This window comes from Fusarium verticillioides, chromosome 1 (genome assembly GCF_000149555.1).
Source record: "Fusarium verticillioides 7600 chromosome 1, whole genome shotgun sequence".
NCBI lineage: Eukaryota > Fungi > Ascomycota > Sordariomycetes > Hypocreales > Nectriaceae > Fusarium > Fusarium verticillioides.
The window spans coordinates 1,423,963-1,444,952 of record NC_031675.1 but is presented as its reverse complement, the minus strand read 5'-3'; the positions used below and the strand labels follow the sequence as shown (position 1 = coordinate 1,444,952).

General features: G+C 49.3%; 6 protein-coding genes across 6 annotated transcripts; 3 read left to right on the top strand and 3 right to left on the bottom strand.

Annotated features, from left to right (window-relative positions):
- Positions 1-6,983: 6,983 nt before the first annotated feature.
- On the bottom strand, positions 6,984-7,609 carry FVEG_16604 (hypothetical protein; the record flags this gene model as incomplete). The annotated part of the gene is made up of 2 exons (XM_018905847.1): positions 6,984-7,475; positions 7,520-7,609. The coding sequence occupies 2 exons, from the start codon at positions 7,607-7,609 to the stop codon at positions 6,984-6,986; spliced, it is 582 nt and encodes a 193-aa protein (XP_018756400.1).
- Positions 7,610-7,772: 163 nt separating this feature from the next.
- Positions 7,773-8,241, bottom strand: FVEG_16605 (hypothetical protein; the record flags this gene model as incomplete). Its single annotated transcript, XM_018905848.1, has 2 exons — positions 7,773-7,876; positions 8,028-8,241. Coding segments are annotated over 2 exons (318 nt in total), but the record flags the coding sequence as incomplete, so codon positions are not given.
- Positions 8,242-9,898: 1,657 nt separating this feature from the next.
- FVEG_16606 (hypothetical protein) lies at positions 9,899-10,588 on the top strand. Its single transcript, XM_018905849.1, has one exon. The coding sequence runs from the start codon at positions 10,107-10,109 to the stop codon at positions 10,458-10,460; it is 354 nt and encodes a 117-aa protein (XP_018756402.1). The 5' UTR covers positions 9,899-10,106; the 3' UTR covers positions 10,461-10,588.
- A 2,444-nt stretch (positions 10,589-13,032) lies between these two features.
- Positions 13,033-16,472, top strand: FVEG_09502 (plasma membrane ATPase; the record flags this gene model as incomplete). Its single annotated transcript, XM_018898502.1, has 6 exons — positions 13,033-13,425; positions 13,840-13,947; positions 14,039-14,501; positions 14,558-15,662; positions 15,715-16,370; positions 16,426-16,472. 6 exons carry the CDS (start codon positions 13,033-13,035, stop codon positions 16,470-16,472), a joined length of 2,772 nt encoding a protein of 923 aa, XP_018756403.1.
- Positions 16,473-17,028: 556 nt separating this feature from the next.
- On the top strand, positions 17,029-18,705 carry FVEG_09503 (hypothetical protein; the record flags this gene model as incomplete). The annotated part of the gene is made up of 5 exons (XM_018898503.1): positions 17,029-17,059; positions 17,113-17,520; positions 17,586-17,640; positions 17,689-17,912; positions 17,966-18,705. 5 exons carry the CDS (start codon positions 17,029-17,031, stop codon positions 18,703-18,705), a joined length of 1,458 nt encoding a protein of 485 aa, XP_018756404.1.
- Positions 18,706-18,980: 275 nt separating this feature from the next.
- Positions 18,981-20,484, bottom strand: FVEG_16607 (hypothetical protein; the record flags this gene model as incomplete). The annotated part of the gene is made up of 2 exons (XM_018905850.1): positions 18,981-19,212; positions 19,991-20,484. 2 exons carry the CDS (start codon positions 20,482-20,484, stop codon positions 18,981-18,983), a joined length of 726 nt encoding a protein of 241 aa, XP_018756405.1.
- Positions 20,485-20,990: the final 506 nt, after the last annotated feature.

Below are 20,990 nucleotides of genomic sequence, written 5' to 3'. Positions count from 1 at the left end.
TACCCGCTCTCACATGGATTACCAGCATCCCCTAGAGGCTTTAATGTTCTGAACTGGTCGTGTTGTCTCGTTCTTGTCGAGTTACATGGTTTGACAACATTTCCGCCTAACTGCAGGGTAATCAACTCAGAACTTGACCTTGGCGGTCATGGTTATGTTTGTACAGATAAGTCCTATTTATCTGTCAACCCAATAAAGAAGGTCTCCTATGTCATTTTGTTCACTTGAACTTGTGTTTATGCTTGTATGAGCAACTTGTGGCTCTGTATGATTGAGTGTCTTCCCTCATCGGGTGTATCGCCTCATGCAGCTTGAATCACTCACCCACGCCCCAGTACGAGAACAAAGCCTTCCCTTCAATACTTTTTCTAGTTTGTCTTTAGAGGAATCTATTTATTCATTTGTATATGTTTGTCCTTGTTTGTCTTTGGGCCTCTGTGATTATGAGCTGTACATGTATCTGAAAGCCTTTATGGCTTCTTCCTGGGTCACGTCGAAAGGTTAAACGAAGAAGTGCATCAAGCTTGTTGATATCGATGTCCCGACAGTTTATATCGATAACACAGCAATAATACCACTCGTCTTTGTTTCAAATGTATGTCTCTCCGTGTGCTTATATGGACAAGGTATCTCAGGTGATAGGTCCCTTTCTGCATAGTCCTGTGAGTTGGCAAGCTTAGTTCAGTAAAGGAATAAAAGTGCCGCTCTTTTCACTAGTACACATCACAGGAGAGGTTGGCTGTGCCCTCCTATGTTTCTTTTAGTGTAATTCGTTGTTCAAATAGACGGCTGTCAGCCTCGTCATGGGAACTTGGGGCTCTTCATGTCAACATAACAACACATCACTTAACTCAACCTAAACTTAACTCCTTGCTTCAACATACTGCCCCGTGCACGTAATTCATCCCCAACCACATTATCAGTCAACAGAAGCCATAGTTATACATTGCAGCAAGTTTCATCCCTCCTTGCACTGAGGCGCTCCATCAGCTTAGTACAGGGTAACCTCCACCAAACTCACCACTCTTGCCAGCATTTCGATCGTCGCAGTAATCTTAACATCCCTCCCTCCCTGCAACTCCTCACGAGCACGTCAAAGCGATCACGATCGTCTATCCCTGAAGTACTCACCAACAACACTTGCACCGCTGAGACAAGACAGACCGTGACGATCGAAGCCCTCACCGTCGGTAGTTAAAATAAAGTCGACAGATCGACAGAGCCATTATTTCAGGCAGCAATGAACTCATTAATACCGTTCATTCACATGGCTAGCCTTTCATCGATACCGTTTACAATAGATTAACAATAGATTACTGTACTTTTTACTTGTCCTCTGTTGTCAGAAACAAGGTTCGGTTATCACCAAAACCCCCCCATGGGGCTCGATTGGGGTATAGTGCGAGATTTCCCCCTGACTAGGTTGGATTGATCACCGACGGTCCTTTTAGAGATAGACTTTGATATGACAGTTGTTATTTGATGTAGAAGTATTAACTAGTATGTTGAGTATTCTCTTTTAAGACAAGGTACGTAAACTGACTCAGAGCTTGACTGGCTGTGATGTCTCTACCCCTTCAGCCTCGAAATTACGCATTCAGGTGATACAGAAAAGATAAACAACCAACATGCTCAGGCAGGGATATCCATCATTATCTGCCGCTACGTAACAACATGGTCCTAACTTAACAAGAGACACATATCGCACTTGTCTCGAAGCCCCAAAATTAGAAATCCCTTGTGCTAAACCCTTTGAGATGCAACTAACTAATTGTCGCGCGGATGGATCCCTTCATCCACAGTTTGGCTCCAGCGCAATATCCGACTGCATACCAATCAATCGATCAATCGATTACAGTAAACACTCCGCGCTGAACTGAAACCATGGTCATATGCCCATCCCACGCCCAAAGCACGCTGTAATCTTACCTCATACCCACTGACCTGCCGCTCAAATCGCGACGACAGAAAAACAAATATCTGCTTCCTGTCAAGTCCGAAATTAACGGAGCCACTCGAGGTCCATCCATCCCTTCATCGTGCATGCATGTCATCCATAGCCATACCAAGATAATCCAGAAACTTTCTACCAAGTACCAAGCACGCACTTGCATGGCCGGAAAAAAAAGCAAAGGTCACAGAAAAACCGAAGCACCACGGGACTGACCGAGTCAGGCCAAGACGGAACAACAGAGAGCTCGATTGTAAATATCCATCCACTGTGCCTCAATCGTTGCCAAATACGGCAAGGAGAGTTTCGTTGTACGTAGCTCCAGAGTGGACTGATAAGAGTCTGGATCTATACTTTCATGCTGTTTTACACGGTCTGGACGATGATGTATTATGCTGCCCAGGCTCAGCCTGCAAAAGCGTGCATATGTTAGTGATCCGGACAAATACTCACGTTGCTCTACGAGTCTAGACGAAGACCCTGTCGATATAGCCTCAAATGCAAGTCTGGGTACAACGCGCAGGACATATAACTGTCGTATGGTTTGGTGGCGGTAACAGAAATCGAACACCAAGAACACATGTCTTGGCTCTTGGCTATCAAGCCTTGGTTCATCTGGCCAAGGCTGGGCGTGTGGAAAAGAAAGCCATCAGCCGAGAGCCAAGATTCATATTTGTGGCATCAAAAGTGTTGGCATCGGTAGTCGCCGCCTTGGTATCTTGGATGATCGACTTGGAAACATAGGGCTGGACGACTAAATGCACGTCCTCTGGCATACATCGGATTCCGAAATCAAGTCAACGAGGCTATGTTCGTGACCAATTTCAAGATTAACAGGACGCGTCAATCATCGAGGCTTGTAGAAGTTCATGGACACACGGGTGGTGAGTGAATTTGAATTGCGACTCCTGGCGACACAAAAATGACGACGCCTCTTTGAAACCAGCAGCTGTGTTACGGAGTACTGGGCTCACATATGTGATGTCGCTCCCGATCTGCGAGGCTTATTATATATGAGGGGGAAAACGGTCTGCTCGGAAGCCATAAATATCAGTGTACGACAAGGCTTGATTAAGCACACATGCAAATCGAGCCATTGTCAGATTGAGCGTATTGCAGTCTCTCATGGATCAGATGTTCTTCAGGCAGTATACTCCATGGGCAAGTGAAGACCGCCCATCCACCAGTGCATACCATACGGGAGGCTGCACTAGGGGCACAGTACCATGCGACCTAAAAAGAAAGTTGAGGTGAATATGCTCTTCGCTACGCGCAACTTTGCGCAACGCACATCCATCTTGGCCGTGCCACAGCGCTCCTGGTGCAAAGGAAACACTCTCGTTTCAGTCAGCGACTGAGTTGTTTGTCCAACGACCGAGGCCAGTTGTTTCATCAACCGGTCGTTCCTCGCTTCGAGACTCTTGGCATCTCCGGAGAGAAGGAAGTCAAGATTGGCTCTGGACCTCAATGCAGCTGCATGAATGAATGTGGGCAATGGACAAAATACTCTCATGTGCCTCTTCGTCTGAGAACATGGCTGACGATAACACTGACCTAAGCCTTACTTTGAGTCGAGTTGATGTCCGCCAAAGCCGAGCATTGAGGCGAATTGGTCTTCCGGCCAAAATCCGGGGTGTGGCATCCTTTGCGCGTAAGCAATTGATACGGCTCAAAGAGTCGCATGGTTGTCAACATGTTTGCTTGACCTTTGACGTATGTCCGTCTTCTGCTCCGTGGTATTCCCCAAGTCGCGAGTCGCGCCAACTCCCCAGTTTGGGGACTTGTACTTAATTACAACTTTTATGAGTGCCCCGAGGCGGAATTAGTAGGTATAGGTCAGGATGCAGACTTCCGCAGTTCACTATGGAGTTACCCGCGCAATATCAACTCTCACGTATGAATCGCTCAAAATTGTATGAGTGAATTAGTTGTTGGGATGAGATGCAGGGTCCTCCGGCAGCCTCAGGTCCGTCCATCCATTATCGAGTCGTATGCTCCAGTTTTCGTTATTGACTAGCCAAAGGTAAGTTTAGCCAGCGAGAGGTGATTCTTCTCCATCAAATCCCACACCAAGGTTTGGAGACTCGTGGAGCCTGGATAAATTCCTTTTTAAGATGGAGACTCTTAACGGCGACACAAACAAAGTCACCATCGGAAGCTGACCGCTAAGGTGTTATCCATCGTCGATCACTGATCCTGGTCCTTCTCGTATGTATATGCTCTGAAATACCAGGCCCAGCACGGTGTGAAGGCGTGGCGCGCAACTATCGAGGTCGCGGCAGAGCCTCGCTACAACCTTTGCACTGCGACACGACCTGTTATGAGCTGTACTGGTAAATGCCGATCGCACCGACAGAGTTACTAGCTTGGATTGGAAACAAGATATAGGTTTTATCAACCAGGACCAGCAAGATCGAGACTTGTCTCTTAATAAACGCCAATCCTAATCGTGTTGAAGGCGGACACACCGTTGTCGAATATCCGACGGGATTGTTTCAGGCATATGTTAAGGTAACATACGAAAATACTCAATGGTCGAGCAGATTCTCCAGTCCAATTTCTCCAGACAACCTATAGCATTGACATCATATCCGATTCGCGATTGAACAAATAAATTTGCAATTCCGGGAATGACGGCACGGATAGATAGGATGCCAGAGAGATACGGGGGCTTTCGTGGAGACTGTCATGGGGGAGCTGGAGCAATGAAATGGGCGCAAGAGCCTCATTTACTGGCGCCAGCCAACGGCGAGGCACTTTGGCAGGGACAAGTGACAGTAGGTAGGTGGGTTGTCACATAGACTACCAGGAACAGACACGTATGTAAAGAAAACAGCAAAAAAAAGCCGCGTTTGGGGCCTTTAGCTCAAGGCGCTTAGTGCTTCTCTGAGCTTTCTGTCTGTCTTTGGGAAAGTAATGTCCGGCACCTGACAGGGCCTGGACTTTCTGAGCGCTCGACTCGGCTGGTACTCGGTACCATGAAGACATGGTACGGCCAGCGGCGGCAAGTTGGCGTGCTGAGTTAGTGGAAGGGAAAAGAAGTGGATACCAGGAACGAGCATCCATCATGGTGGAGCAAGAGTGCTAGAGCACCATGCCAGTTTTTGCAAAACCAGAGTTATCGGTCCTAAGCCCTAGCCACGTCGCCGCCTCCGGTGAGGCTTTGATAACAGTATGTACCATCACCGGCCAGATAATAGTTGCAATCCAGAAGCCGTTAATACCGCAGCTTCCGACTTACCAAGACTCTGCGATAGAGCCGTGACAATACAGTGAGATTGACAATCCAAGCTGGACTTAGCGAAGGATGTGGTTCAGGGCCAGCCAATAGTAAGTTCGACTGCTTGACTGCCGAAGGTCGCGTGCAAGCCAAATCGCGTGGATCGGTACATGCGGGTCTCACATGCGGGCAAGTTATAAATCCCTGCATTTCAATTTGCGATGGCTATTTGGGGTTGTTGGGGGTAGGATTTGGAGAACAGGCTGAAGATTCTAGTTCGACGTCTCCAGATCAAACCGGCTGTATGTGTTAGACATACAGGCAAATGTGCAATCATCGCGAGACCGGAGTTTTGACGGTGACAGCACTGCGAGATTTCGAGATTTCTCCGCTCTGAAAATAGAGATCAGGCAAGAAGGATCTCGAGTGACGTATGCGCATCGTGCCAGATTCACGTATCATCTTTCGTTTTCGGATAAACCATGACTTGTTGATAGACCGCCTCAGCCTCTGAGTAACGTCAGCAGAGGGACAGCAATGCGATTTTGGTCTGTCATGCTGATCCTCACGAATCTTCTTTTGTGGTTCACAAGACGCAAGCACATGGCGCAAATAGGCACAAGATCATTTGATCAAGTCACCATCTAGTCAAGTCAAGCCCATGCTTCGACAACCCCTATCAGATGAACAGTCTACCCCAGACTGTGGCGGAGAGCGCATGAATAAGAAAGTCGGAGCGGGTGCTGGTAGGCACAACAACATCCAGGGACATGGACAGTCAAGGTAGCACTCGACTCCATCAGTGAAGTCCCTTGAGTCGAGTGAAGGCTTGGCTGTTCAAGGAAGCTCTTCGCTCTCCGCAATTGTGCACTGTTGCTGTCGCCAAGGAAACTGGGGTGGAGCGGTGTTCTTGATAGTGCGGTCTGGCCTGGGCAGGCCTGTCGTGCGTATGTATGTAGGTCACAGGTGAAGATAGAGATGGGGATGGAGAAGCAAAAAAGTGAGGCTGTAGGAAGAAAAGTATCCGGCAGCATCATCTCCCGCGGGACGTGAGCATTGGGAGGAGGTGATTGTGTTGGGGTAGATCTGAGGATGTGGAAGGTGCAGCCAATGACTGATGCTGAGACCTTCCAGATTTGACATTAAGCTCATCAATATCCCGCATGCTACGCAGCGAGCGTGCCACTATTGCCATTCCCTAGTCCCGGCTACTGTCTGTCTAACAAGTCCATGCTGAGGTTTTACCCGCAAATGGTAAGGTGAATGATTCAATGACCAGAGTCCATGTTTACTATTATGCAAGAGTATCGAACAGAGTGAGCGATATTGCCAGTAAGAGGAGTCTAGGTCAAGTCTATTTGCTTGGATCGTTTCATGGCCTTTGAATTCCCTCACCAGATGAACCGACCAATCAATATGACCAATTGATTGACTCTGTTTCCTAGACAATTTTCAGGGTGCAAGCCCACCAACCTCCTAGTTTGAGCGCCTCCCGGGCGACCCCGGATCCGCCCAAAGCCGGGCAAAGATGGGGAAGATGCACGAATATGCAGTCAAGAAATGCCTCGTTGACTTGGCGTCAGCCGTGAAAGGGGATTGGGTAGAGCTCGATCGAGGGCGACATGGTGAGACGAGGGACTTGTTCGTTTTTCGACATCGCTTTACGCGGACACATCACTCATGCGCCCCGGGTTTTTCTGGAAGAAAATAGACGCACTCGCTCGTGCGTGTAAGTCAGTAACTCCACGTTGATGGAGCTGCATAATGCAAACCTCACGTCGTAGTTAATTTGGACCCGGTCTTGTCGGCGGTTTAGTGGACTACAAAGATTGCAAACTGTTTAGTGCTGCTGTTTATCTCCCCATTTGTAATACCAATTGCCTCTCGCCTGTGATATATCAGAGTTGGATTAAGACGTAGGATAGTTACTGTATCAAGTAAACAACACAAGGGGCCGTTCGTGGCGGATATTGTGTAAGGAACAGGGTAGGCTTTGGACGGATGGACACGACGTAACAATACATAAGTTTCACCAGGCTTGTTGAAGTTACGTAGGCGGGCTGAAGCATACAGTTTGGTGTGTAAGACCAACCGCCCGGTAACGTAATGGGAGCGATAGGCGCGGCACACAAAATTTGGACCCTGGATGAGGCAACTTGTAACAGCAAAAGACGCGGAATGGAACCTAGACATGGAATCTCCAAGAGTCAGGAACAGCAGCGGACCGCGGAAACCGGTGCGGTGAACGACTCGCTGAAGATCGGAGTCAGACCCGCTATAGCGAGCGAGCGAGCGACTCAGGCGCTATCGTTCTCAGCTTCAGAAGTTCGTGACCAAACAGGACTTACCGTGTCCCGTCTTCGGCACTCGACGAACCATTTAGGGTTGACCGAGAAGAAAACATCTTGTACACCGCGAATTGTCCGTGGGGTCTCCATCTATTGCCCACTGACACACCGAGGCATCGGCGCCGAAGTCCACCCACCGGAGGTCGCGGGTAAAAAAGCGCCGACCAAATCCTGTTCAGTTTTGCCTACCTTATCGACAGCCAGCTGCTAGAGCCAAAAGCCCGCGGAAGAAAGCGACCACGTCCCCCAGTTTAAGCATGGGGGTACCTCCACATGAAATCCGATGCGAAGTGGATGTGGATATGACAAGGTAAGAAAAACAAAAACCGCGAAAGGGCGAGGCCGACTGGACCGGAACTGTGAGCTGGGTTAGGTAGGCAAATCGGAGAAACAGTCGCCGCCATTGGTCATAGACTGTCTCACCTTCTTTTTAACTCAGTCATTCCAATGACGTAGGGCCTCAGGGTACTGCTGCTTTTGGCGATGGATGGGATTCTGGGGCACTGACCTTTACAGGCTTGAGCCATGAGCAAGGGCATGGGGTGCCCTGGAGCTGACGGGGTTCGTTTGTGCAAGCTCAATAGTGACAAGGAGAACACGGGCCTGGAATCGACTTGGCTGCTTGGCGAGAGGCGACAAGAGTTCTTCGTGATCACTGACAGCGGTGGCCAAGTCCAGAGGGAGGAAGAGTATTGGATAAACGGGTGAAGAAGGGTCGCCATGGAAAGGCCGGCTTCTAGAAAAATTCCAATATGCGTGGCTTTTGGCCAGTGCAGCTGGGTCCATAAGTTAGTTATGCACACCTGCATGAGCGGCTTCAACAGCTGTGATGATACCTAAATAATACCTCACACGAGGGCAGTTGACAGAAATAACTGAGGTCAGCCCCGCCCTAAGCGAGCTCGCCAGCATCGCGGTATTTGTGTCAAGCATCTCTGATGTTCGCTCTTTTTGTACGCTAAAACTGAGCGAGGCTCGGTCCCGTCGTCGTTGGGACAGGGCTTGCTCTGGTGGTGAAATAGGCTAGTCTGCCGTTTTGGATGGAGATCCATTCAGTAGCTGATGAAGAAAGTTCAGCGGTTCAATCAAGACTTCTCCAATAGCTCTCGCCCGCGTTAAGCCGCTGGTTGAATCCAAGACGCTAATACGGCGCCTCATCTCATGCGTGGAAGATGAACGTGTAAGGTGAATCTCTTCGGTGTCCTTGTTAGACGAACACGGAGAAGGCCAGAGGCAGGGCTAGGGCAGCCAAGCCGATCCAGCCCAGGCGAGGCCCTGCAGAAGCTCGCCCATGTCGTTTCGTGAACGAGACCGTATCTCGCACCGTATTCATCACTGTCGAGCTGCCAAGGCTAGCACAGGCTCACCAGCTGCCGATAAGGCGATTGGACATGGCTGCCACTCAACAGTGACAATATGCGCCTCGTGAGCAGTGGATGCTCATATTTGCCCTTATGTATTCTGTGCTGAACCTGGAACTGTTCCATAATAACAGGCCATCGTTTCTCAAAGTCATGACTACTTAGTCAAAGGCGAGGCACACCGCAGTAAAGCTTGTCGCGATACGTCTGATTACTTGTCATAAAATGACGACTATCATGACCACCCCGAAACACGGCGATCCCGTTTCGGTCCTGCCTGAGACCCCTACGTTCAATTAACCTCATGCCTTTCTCGTGTCCGGGTCAAACAAGACTTGGGACAACGACTGATAGGTCGGCCGAATAAGAATTTTGCAGAGGGAATCTAGACTGAGAAGATGCAGAGTAACCGACCAGCATAGTCGTCATCGGACAGGATCTGTGAAGCTATCCCATCTGAGATTGTCAGACCAGTTCCCAGTCAGGTCAGTCCCGATGTAGATCGCGTGGGGCCAGTCCCAAATATGCTGCAATTAGAGTAGCGGATCGATAAATGTATGCACTTTAGTATGTGTTTGCTGGGCAAACTGGAGGGCTTTTAATGTCATCTCATGAGCACGACTTGTTATTTACGACTACCAGCTTCAAGGTGGAAATTAGGAAATTGAACGACACGCTTTGCGCGCAAATAACAACATCTCCATAGGAAAGCGCATTATGTGCACAAGGTGGGATAAACTATGAAGATCTATGCAATGCTATTATACATGCGAGATGTGTCAATGGCTGCGTTACGATTGTGAAATCGGCCACTGAGTCATTGCAATTGCACAACATTGCACATCAGGACCATGACTCCCGTTGCGTTCCAGGGGCCATGAGGGTGACATTTCGCATTGATACTGTATGTAATAAGGGTCTCGACTGTTAGCAGCTCAATGGCGAAGCAAGGCTGATGGATTGACAGAAACGGTAATCCGTTCTCTCCGTTCCTCATGAAGCGGAGCCTATCATGACTTCTCCTGTCTTCTCCAGTGTCTCGAGTCGCGATTTCGCTGACCGCCGGGGATGGGCAAGTCAGTGTCGTCATTATTCTTGACAAGCAGCGATACGCAGCCGGAAAAACGAAAAAAGAGCACATGGGCATGGGGAGGGGGGTCCTTCCACGGAGGAAAATCCCTCAGCGGAAACGGGGAGCTTGACGCCAGGTACAAGCTCGGCCAGCAATGACATACAGGAGAGGTACCGGGGCCCCAGTATGGAGAGCGCGCTACAGGACAGCAGAGGACTTTGTATTTAGTAGGTCCAGACGCTGGCAGGCAGACACTTACAGTTGTACATGGCTTGATGCTATCTTGAGGCAAAATTTAGCATTAGTGAGGCAATACGTCGATACAATCGACTCAATCGAGGACCGGGCTTTGAGCCATCCCACATGTACAACGGGGCTCTCGAAGGATGGAAGCCAACGGGATCCGGGAGATGCACAGTGTCTTACTGTCTCTCAAGCCAAAAAGTCCATGGGTGTTGTAAATGGCCGTGGAGATGCTTTGGTGATAGTTCGGAGAGCATTACAGTAGGTAGGCGGGCAGGTACCAACAGGGCGATAAGCAAGTTCGGATACGAAAGTAAAATTACTCGCTCAGCTGCGGGTTCTCTGGATGTCTTGTTTTTCGTAAAGCTAAATCAGTAAAAACTATACTTGCGCGCTATCACAGCATGTACAATCCCGCGGACATTCCCCCAACCCATGTAAAATAAACCCAACCCAGACAGGCAGGCGGGCGGACAGGCCATTGTTTTGATTTGTTTGTATTGACTTCTTTGCATCTCATCGCTTTGTCAAGATCGAGGCGAATCGCTCTCAATTGTGACATGGATGGTCAATGACTGATTGTTAGTGCCAGCATATTGAGGTCACCATTGTCGTTGTCATTGTCACGTTCATTCAGTCAGTCATTGTAAGCCATCAAGCAGCTATCAGCCACGGGCAGTTGGATCAATGAGACACCCAATAGCTATCGCTTATCAGATACGTGCTCTCAATTGAGTTTTGTTTTGTCTCTTGTTTACGCTGAGCACTCTCCCCCTTGTGCTCTATCGGCAGGGCAATCTCATAGCATGAGTCTCTATCTGAGTCTAGTCTTGCTGCATATGAAATGTAAACTGGTCTTTGGTCCGTCTCAATCTCTTTTTTTCCCACTGCATTTGCTATGCTTCCTCCTTTGCACCCACTGCTGAGATTACCGTCTTGTTTCCATTCCCCACGCTGGGAGCCGCCACACACTGTGCTTTGCACCTGCATAGAAGGCAGAACCTGGCTGGGCCGAGGACCAGAGGCTGCCTTGAGTGGACAAGGGCAAGGGCGATAAAAACGGGGCATCATATAATGGGCCGTGCAAGTCTGCAAGATGCAGCGACCGACGTTTCATAGAGTTACACCCTAGCACGGGCTTGATTAGCTCAATTGACACGCCCTGTAGAAAAAAAGTTGCAGGCATAGCTCCAGAGAAAAACATTTTAGTGAGGTGAGAGAACCTAGAGAACCCAGCTCCTAGCAAGAGAGCAGTAAGAAAAATTGAGCCAGCCGACGCTACCGGGTACGGCAAGGGTAGCTCCTACACTGGCGTGCTGGCTAACACGCTCTGTCTCTAGTTTCCAGGTGGATGTTGATACTACTGCGCTGTTTACTGCGTTAGAGTGAGATTGACTGAGATGGGGGTTTGTTGATCTGAGATGTTGTTGTCTGGTCGTTGTTACAGCTACCCAATGTGAATATTGACTTTCTTGCTATCGTCTCATATTTTCCATTGAATGAGAGATCAAAGCGCTTCAGCAGGAAATAAAAGTTCTAGTTAATACGCGCATAACTATTTGAAAGATTAAAAAGCACTGCATCATCAGGCTTTAGAGTACGAATTCAAAGAAAGCACATCGCACTTTACCTTCCCCAGGCCAATGACATGAGAAGGCTAGGGTAAGTGAGGGTGTAGCTGAACCACAAGAGGGTGTGATGAAGTTTCTTTCCTCCGTGACCATGGATGTGATTATGTCTCTACTCCGTACATACGTACCTAGCTACTAAGATGTCGTTCGCTAGGTAATCCCGACTCGTGTGCGGGCTTTAATCGGCAACGGAAGCAAAAAGAAGGGAAAAAACTGAGCGAATATGGAAGAATGGCAATGGCAATACTAGAGTCTGATTATGGTGTGCATAATGGCGGCAGAAGTAGAGCAATTGATGAGTGTAATGAATGAGTGAATGGCCAATCCAATTGAAATGGATGGATTGGACTGGGTCGGCAGGGCCGTGAGAGGTCGGATCAATTCGTACAGTAGAGAAAAGAGAGGCTCCTTGTTGCTAGCTCGTACCTCGAAGAGCTTCCGGTCGTACCTGGAGATGGCATGGAGCACATAACCTGGGGCATATTGGGATTCGCGAGAGACCATGCCAGGAACCTGCGCGAGACTCGTGGGAAGTGACTGATGGGCTCCATCCTAATCCACCCGTCCCGGCTTGGGAAGAGGAAGAGACCCATATCTTGTGCTGTGGAGCCCTGCGTCGCCGTGGGACCCGTTTGATGAGACCCCGGTCATCTGTGTTCTTCTTCTCTGTCTTGTCTACTTGTGATGAGGGGGCCACAGAAAGTCAGTGAGCAGCGAGTAAGATGGAGACGTGCATCAAGTGAGAGACAATCAGTCTTGGAGAAATATGCAGGCATTGAGGTGTGGTACCCACTTCATGACCGGGTCTCCATCATTTTGATCAGGGCCGAAAGTCTGTTGGCAGGGGCCATGCAACGCATGCACGAGCGTGGGCCGGCAAGCTCGCCGGGAAAGAACCTAGCCCAAGCTTTCTCACGCATCTTATTTTGCAATTCAAAAAGAAGCTCTCGCCCGACCCAAACTTTCTGCTTTTTCCCTTCCTCTTCACCCACGAATGCTTCATTCATAAGCGACCCTAACTTCGTGCGGTGCTTAGACACTTCCTTCCCTTTTCCCTCTCCACTCCATCTTGTTCCTCTGTTTCTCTCACACAACAACTGAAGCGGCATCAACCTAAGCTATTATTTCCCAATATTTGCTGCCCACCTACAGTCGCACTCTACACACCCCTAATAATCGACATTCTCTGCTCCATCATCTCCAACGATGGCTGAAGAGAAGGCGACCGGCGCTCCTGCGCTGGACACCAACATCGAGACTGGCGGCTTCGATGAGAAGCGAGGACAAGCTGCTCCCCCCACCCACGCCCCCAAGGCCCCTGTCGCCGAGGATGAGGAGCCCGACGAGGACATGGACGCCCTGATCGAGGATCTCGAGTCCGAGGATGGCCACGCCTTCGATGATGAAGAAGAGACTCAGCCTGGAGGTGGCCGTGTTGTACCCGAAGATCAGCTCCAAACCGACTCCCGAGTCGGTTTGACTGAGGCCGAAGTCATCAACCGACGAAAGAAGTGGGGCCTCAACCAGATGAAAGAAGAGCGCGAGAACATGATCCTCAAGTTCCTCATGTTTTTCGTGGGCCCCATCCAGTTTGTAATGGTCAGTTAACCTTACCCTGATTTCTCAGCGTTTCCATCCTTTTCCCAGTCTTGTTTCCCGTATTCCTAGCGTTTCTGCGCCGTTTCCTGTCTTTTCACACATTTTCTGCTTCTGATCAGCGAATTTGTACCTTGTTTTGTACTCGCCCTCTCCCGGTCTCCTGCACGCTATGAACCAACCATCAGCAAAATCCGACGCTCGTAGCACGTTCTACATCGTTTCTGCTGGAAATTGTTTCTTGGTGAAGCTCGCGACACTAGCCATGGTGTTGTGTTGCGCTTGTTTTTTCTAACCTGGTGGTCAATGCACATGAATTTCCTAATTAGGAAATTCCCATCTGTACCAACAAAAACTGGAGACAACTCGATCATTTCTCAACCAAACTCGACGATTTCTTTTGCTAACGACTCGTAGGAAGCTGCTGCTGTTCTCGCTGCTGGTCTTGAGGACTGGATAGACTTTGGCGTCATTTGCGCGCTTCTCCTGCTCAACGCATGTGTCGGGTTTATCCAAGAGTTTCAGGTGATTTTCAACCCCCCGGCCCATCTAAAGACTTTTAGACCGCCCCAAGGCAACGCTGGCATCTACAAATGCAGTTGACTGACGATAACAGGCTGGCTCCATTGTGGAGGAACTCAAAAAGACTCTCGCTCTCAAGGCTGTCGTCCTCCGTGACGGTACTCTCAAGGAAGTTGAGGCCCCTGAGGTTGTTCCCGGTGATATTCTCCAGGTTGAAGAAGGAACTATTATCCCTGCTGATGGTCGTTTCGTTACCGAGGGCTGCTTCGTCCAGGTTGATCAGTCTGCCATCACTGGCGAGTCTCTCGCTGTCGACAAACACGCTGGTGACAACTGCTATGCTTCCTCCGCTGTCAAGCGAGGTGAGGCTTTCATCATCGTTACCGCTACTGGTGACAACACCTTCGTCGGCCGAGCTGCTGCCCTTGTTTCCCAGTCTGCTGGAGGTACTGGTCACTTCACTGAGGTTCTCAACGGCATCGGCACAATCCTTTTGGTTCTCGTCGTCGCTACACTGCTTGTCGTTTGGGTCTCAAGTTTCTATCGATCCAATGGAAGTAAGTTCAATATATCTTTTTAATACCTATTTATACTAATTTTAACCTTAAAATAGTTGTCGACATCCTACGTTTCACATTGGCAATTACCATCGTCGGTGTGCCTGTTGGTCTTCCTGCTGTCGTCACAACCACTATGGCCGTTGGAGCTGCCTACCTGGCCAAGAAGCAGGCGATTGTCCAGAAGCTTTCTGCCATCGAGTCTCTGGCTGGTGTCGAGATTCTCTGCTCTGACAAGACTGGAACTTTGACCAAGAACAAGCTCTCTCTCGCTGAGCCTTTCTGCGTTGCTGGCGTTGAGCCTGATGACCTGATGCTTACTGCTTGTTTGGCCGCTTCCCGCAAGAAGAAGGGTATCGACGCCATTGACAAGGCTTTCCTTAAGGCTCTCAAGTACTACCCTCGTGCCAAGAGCGTTCTGTCCAAGTACAAGGTTCTTGATTTCCATCCTTTCGATCCCGTCTCCAAGAAGGTCCAGGCTGTCGTTGAGTCTCCTCAGGGCGAGCGCATCATCTGTGTCAAGGGAGCCCCTCTCTTTGTTCTCAAGACTGTCGAAGAGGACCACCCTATCCCTGAGGAAATTGATGCTGCCTACAAGAACACTGTTGCTGAATTCGCTACCCGTGGTTTCCGATCTCTCGGTGTTGCTCGCAAGCGAGGTGAGGGTGCTTGGGAGATTCTCGGTATCATGCCTTGCTCTGACCCTCCCCGCCACGATACTGCCCGCACTATCAACGAGGCCAAGCGCCTTGGTCTTTCCATCAAGATGCTTACTGGTGATGCCGTCGGTATTGCTCGTGAGACTTCCCGCCAACTCGGTCTCGGTACAAACGTTTACAATGCTGAGCGTCTTGGTCTTGGTGGTGGTGGTGACATGCCTGGTTCTGAAGTCTACGATTTCGTTGAGGCTGCCGATGGTTTCGCCGAGGTCTTCCCTCAGCACAAGTACAACGTCGTTGAGATTCTCCAGCAGCGTGGTTACCTCGTTGCCATGACTGGTGATGGTGTCAACGATGCTCCCTCTCTGAAGAAGGCTGATACCGGTATTGCCGTTGAGGGTGCTTCCGATGCCGCTCGCTCCGCTGCCGACATTGTTTTCCTTGCTCCCGGTCTTGGTGCTATCATTGATGCTTTGAAGACGTCTCGTCAAATCTTCCATCGGTTTGTTGAGCCTTTCGTAAACACTCTGGACTGCCTGCTAACCGTATTCTAGAATGTATGCCTACGTTGTCTACCGTATCGCTCTGTCTCTCCACATGGAGTTCTTCCTTGGTCTCTGGATCGCCATTCTCAACAAGAGCTTGAACATTGAGCTTGTCGTTTTCATTGCTATTTTCGCCGATATTGCTACTCTTGCCATTGCTTACGACAATGCTCCCTTCTCTCAGACTCCCGTCAAGTGGAACCTCCCCAAGCTTTGGGGTATGTCCGTTCTTCTCGGTGTTGTCCTGGCTGTTGGTACCTGGATTGCCCTTACTACCATGTACGCCAACTCTGAGGACGGTGGTATTGTCCAGAACTTCGGTAAGATCGACGAGGTTCTCTTCCTTGAGATCTCTCTCACTGAAAACTGGCTCATCTTCATCACTCGTGCCAACGGTCCCTTCTGGTCTTCCATCCCCTCTTGGCAGCTGTCTGGTGCCATTCTGATCGTCGATATCCTTGCCACCCTCTTCTGTATCTTTGGTTGGTTCGTTGGTGGCCAGACCAGCATTGTGGCTGTCGTCCGTATCTGGATCTTCTCTTTCGGTGTCTTCTGCGTCATGGGTGGTCTCTACTACTTTATGCAGGGCAGCACTGGATTTGACAACCTCATGCACGGCAAGTCCCCTAAGCAGAACCAGAAGCAGCGATCCCTCGAGGATTTCGGTAAGTTCCAAACATTGCCTTGACGTTGCCCTTCAGTCCATTAACTCTATCATAGTTGTTTCTCTTCAGCGTGTCTCGACCCAGCACGAGAAGTCTCAGTAAACTAGATGGTATATACCCGGACCACCATCGCCCGGACTTTTCACTTTCGCTCTGTCCAAATTTGAACTGTATTACTCGCACCCGAGTATTAAGACTCCTGGAGTGGTTGAGGAAACTTTCATACCCCTAGAGAACGTCTACTAGACACCTAATAATACAAGTAAAATAAATAAATCGTCCTCCAAAACATAGTGATCTTTCATTTGAACCTGTGTCTTATCTGGTCTTGTTCTTTCTGTTCATTTTGATGGTTTATGTTAGTTCCTCTACTTGCACCTGTGCTCATTTGATTGCTATTTTCCTCAACTCCTCAACTCCTCAACTCAGCTGCAGCATGGTCTTTTACTTGGGTCAGCAGACCCACCATCCATGATTGGCCTCTCCTCCAGCCTCGCCTAAGCACCATCCACTCAGTGTGACATCAGTTGTAACCTGAAGCCCCCTCCATATCTCAACAGCTCACATTTGCCGCTTCACAAATTCTCACAAACTGCATTACTCCGCCTTTCCCGTTCAAAAGCCGCCGTGGAAGCCATCAAGTGCTAGAAGGACGATCATGAACCGCGAAATCCCTGGCTATTACTATGGTACAGTCCTGGCAAACAACTGAAGTTTGTGTACTTACTTGCATTTCTGGTAGACAATGAGAAGAAAAAGTATTTCAAGATCGAAAAAACGCATACGGCGCCCTCGTCGGCTGCCTGGTCGTCGGATGCTGTGAAAAGGCGCAAAGTTGAGCACGAGGCTCAAAGACTCGCTGAACGCCAAGCACACCAAGTAAAGAAACATATTAAGCGCCATTTCGTTGTCAGAGATACAGTCACGTCCGCACTCCTTACGAGGGAGATTGGTCTTCCCTATATCGCCGAGAGAGGCCGCGGTAGAGTAGAGGATGAAGACCTTGGTGCTGCAGCGTGGGCAAGAGGCTCAGTGGCCAAAGGCAACGTCCCTTTTGCACCAAGCTTTGCAAGAGAGCGACGGGCAAACATGCCGTGCTTTTACGTCTCTGGGGATGATGAGAAGACTGGCCTAGGGGCTTCTTATGCCAGTAAGTCCTTGGGCTGCAGCGCTGCAACGTATGACTTTCACATGATATCTGACCTGCCATTTCAGCTTTGGATGAGGAGACTTTGGTGGGAAGCTATATTCCTACAGATCAAAACGATGAGTTGGTCTTCGAGGCCGGAAGATGCTTTAATCTACTGACATAGTGCAGAATTCATTTCTCACGAGAAGCACCCAGTTCTTCTGGCAGAACCCTATCTTTCCGTACAGAGGCGGTACGATGTCCACAGATGTCATCAATCAAGTATCACCAGCCTTCACATACAATACTCTTGACTTCGCGCGAGCCTGACAACACATGCGGAATATACTTCTTCTCTCCACGACTGTCAAATCATAGGGACCCCAATTGCCCAAAATGGCTACTTGGCGAATGTAACTATTCTTTCTGCTTGGCCATGTATTGAACTCTGCTTACTGGCAAACAGCAATTCTCTACCAAAGGGTCGCTGTCCCTCGCGAGGGCCGTGGTGAATGGATGGTTCACAATAGCACACCCGCACCTTCATCTTCGGGCCTAATTTGCGTTGCCAGCTCTAACAGAGGCCTCCTTAGTATGCATTCCGAGGGGAGCGTCTCGGTGGTTGCTCCAAGAGCCGTTCAAAATGGTACACAACTCCCACAAGAAACGTTTGCACAGGATTTCCAAGAGGGGAACCACAACGTTGTGTTTACTGGTGGGAGACAACCCAGGCTTTGGATAACAGATCTTCGCGCCCCTGAACCGCAATGGTCGTTTGCGAATCATGCAAGCTCCATCTCCCATATCAAGAGTGTAAACCCACATCAGGTGCTGGCATCGGGATTGAAGAGCTCGATGGCTCTATACGACGTACGCTATCTTACAAGTGACCCTCGTGGGACAAAACCACTGCTGTATTTTAACGGGCACCGCAACGAGGCTCACTTTCACATTGGTTGGGATGTCAGTCCGGAGCTGAACGTCGTTGCTGCGGCACAGGATAATGGGACTGTGAAGCTCTTTTCATTGAAATCAGGTTGTCAACTTCGCTGTACAGCTGCCGAGACTATTCAAGTTGATTCGCCCGTCAAAGCGCTAATGTTCCAGAGGATGCCCAAGGAAAGAATGCCTAGTCTTTTTGTCGGGGAGGGACCTTTACTAAGGAAGTTTTCTTTTGGAGTAGGAGAATGGGGTGATGAGGCCTGAAATTCGACGCAGAATAAAGATGCTCTGCAGAAATTGCATAACCAAGGCACAGATGAGGTTTTTGATATGAGGAAACGAAAGTTTTGGTTGAATATCTAAGAAAATCTAAACTCTATAATAACGTGACTACCTATAAAGGAAACAAACACGACATAAAGGGGGAAAAGATAAGAAAAGTGATATGAACCCAATGGAAAGACACCTTATGCGCAACTTTTTACCAACCTCACAAGAGACAAGACGAACCTCCTTCCAAATATCATGAAGCAAGCCTCTTAATCCCAACTCTCACTGTCCTCGTCGGCATCCTCCGCTCCATGCTCGCTGCTCTCGTTATCCTCAACATCGGCTTCATCCTCTGTCTCGCACCTCTGATGCTTGGGTCGTCTCCAGCCGCCATCGCATCCACGATCTAGATTGTCCCTCATCTCTGCACATCTTTTGCATGGCCCTCTTGAGGTAAAGGGAGGAGGGTGGAAGCAGACAATCTCATGACCTTCGTCGCCCCTGGCGTCCTTGCAGTTGCTGCACTTACCAGGGCAACGCTTCTGATGGCCTTTAATCATGCTTTTGATGTATTCTCTCCCACAGAAACGGCAGGGAACCATGCATGCTAGTTTGTCTTCAACTTTGCAGATGGCTTTCTTTGTCAGGCAGTTATTACAATCCCGTTTTCCCTCTTCACGCTTGCAGGGTTTGTCATCTGTAACGCAGTTCTGGCATCGACCACGACACTCGCGGACGTGAGAATAGATGTTTCCCACAAACTGCAGGCACATATAACATTGCTCTGAGCCCCTTGGTAATGCTCTATACTCGTGCGATGGGTCTCTACATTTCTCGGGTGTAGGACAAGTGACGCAAGTCTTCTTTCCCACAGGGCGCACGCAAGGACTTTTGGACTCGACGCACGCAGAGCAGCGCCCAACACACGACGGTTCGTGTTCGGCGAGTCTGTGTATGAAAGCTAAGCACCTGCCGTAGGTACCTGAATCCACACCATTAAAGCCAAAAGGGTCCGCTTCCTGTGGTTTCTCGCCTTCGAAAGAGGACACACCTCTGAGCCTCTGCAATTTGGCCCCAGCAGAGCTTTGCGCCTAATCTCGGCGTTTTCATCAGACTCATACAATTGACGGCAGACTTCAGGAGTATATAGACCCTTGAGGTCATTGGGAGCGAGCCCTTCCGCCACTATAGAAACCGAAGCCCAGTCGATCGCAGAGGTTGCCAAGCAATAACTGGCTTCCTCACGGCTGTAGTACACCAGCGTTTGCAGTTGTGCTACCTGGATTGAAGCGGCAAAGAGGCAAAGAGAACCAATAGTTTCAATTCGTCAGGCTGAGTCAATGGGAAAATCAGGTCGGCTTCGGTAAACGTGGGCACGAGGGGCGTGGATCTCGCCTTCACAGGTGCCTTCACACAGGCATCTGGAACGTTGTTTTCTTGTGAAGAGAACTCAGCAGTCTCGGATTGGGCCCCGGAACTCTGGTCAGACTCCTCCTCGCCATCGCTGTAAAAGTCGCCCTCATCTTCATGAGTGCTGCTCTTGGCTGGCAAGTCCATGTCAATATCCGACACTTCATTATAGTCAACCCTTCTCCGCTTGAGGCGGCTGCTCCGACGAGGACAAGGTAACGAACGAAGCTGAGCCTGGGACCCTTCACCCTCATCGTCTGCAAATTGATACTCAACCATGGACTCAGAGCAGTCCACAAGGCCAAGGCCACCACCGTTAAGCTGGCTTTTGGACGCATCCGTATGGAAGCTGCTACCAGGCATGATACTAAGGAACAGGTAAGACGATAGAGTGAGGAATGGTGGAATACAAAGGTAAGTATGGTGTTATTCGAAGAAGGCGTAAGAATAGTAAGTGAAGACAGATGGAATGAAACAACAGTAGTAATGAACGGATATGGATATCACAGATGTCCTAAAGAGACGTTACTGTCCAGCAGTATCTATCAGTACAGGTAATAGTCAGCAATTAGTTCAGTTTACTGTCTTGGAGGTAGTATGGGGGCTCATTTCTTATAACCAAATTTGAGAGCATTGAAGTGCCCGATCACTCACAGTCTTCTCATCTCCTTACCAGGGGCTACGTAACAAACAAGTTAACCTAAACAACTAATTATAAGAGTATCAAATAAATTCACGAAACAAGAGCGTATGTAAGCTAAGCTAGTAGGCAATACTTGAATTAGATCGTAAGCTTTATAACGGGGTCTAAGCGCTGTAGAGGCACTTCGTCAGTCACATAGCCCCCAAACTGAAGCTTTGGCGATATG

Bases quoted from the DNA above. Each gene is read 5' to 3' on its own strand.
- FVEG_16606 (XM_018905849.1), top strand. From the start codon at position 10,107: ATGACATACAGGAGAGGTACCGGGGCCCCAGTATGGAGAGCGCGCTAC.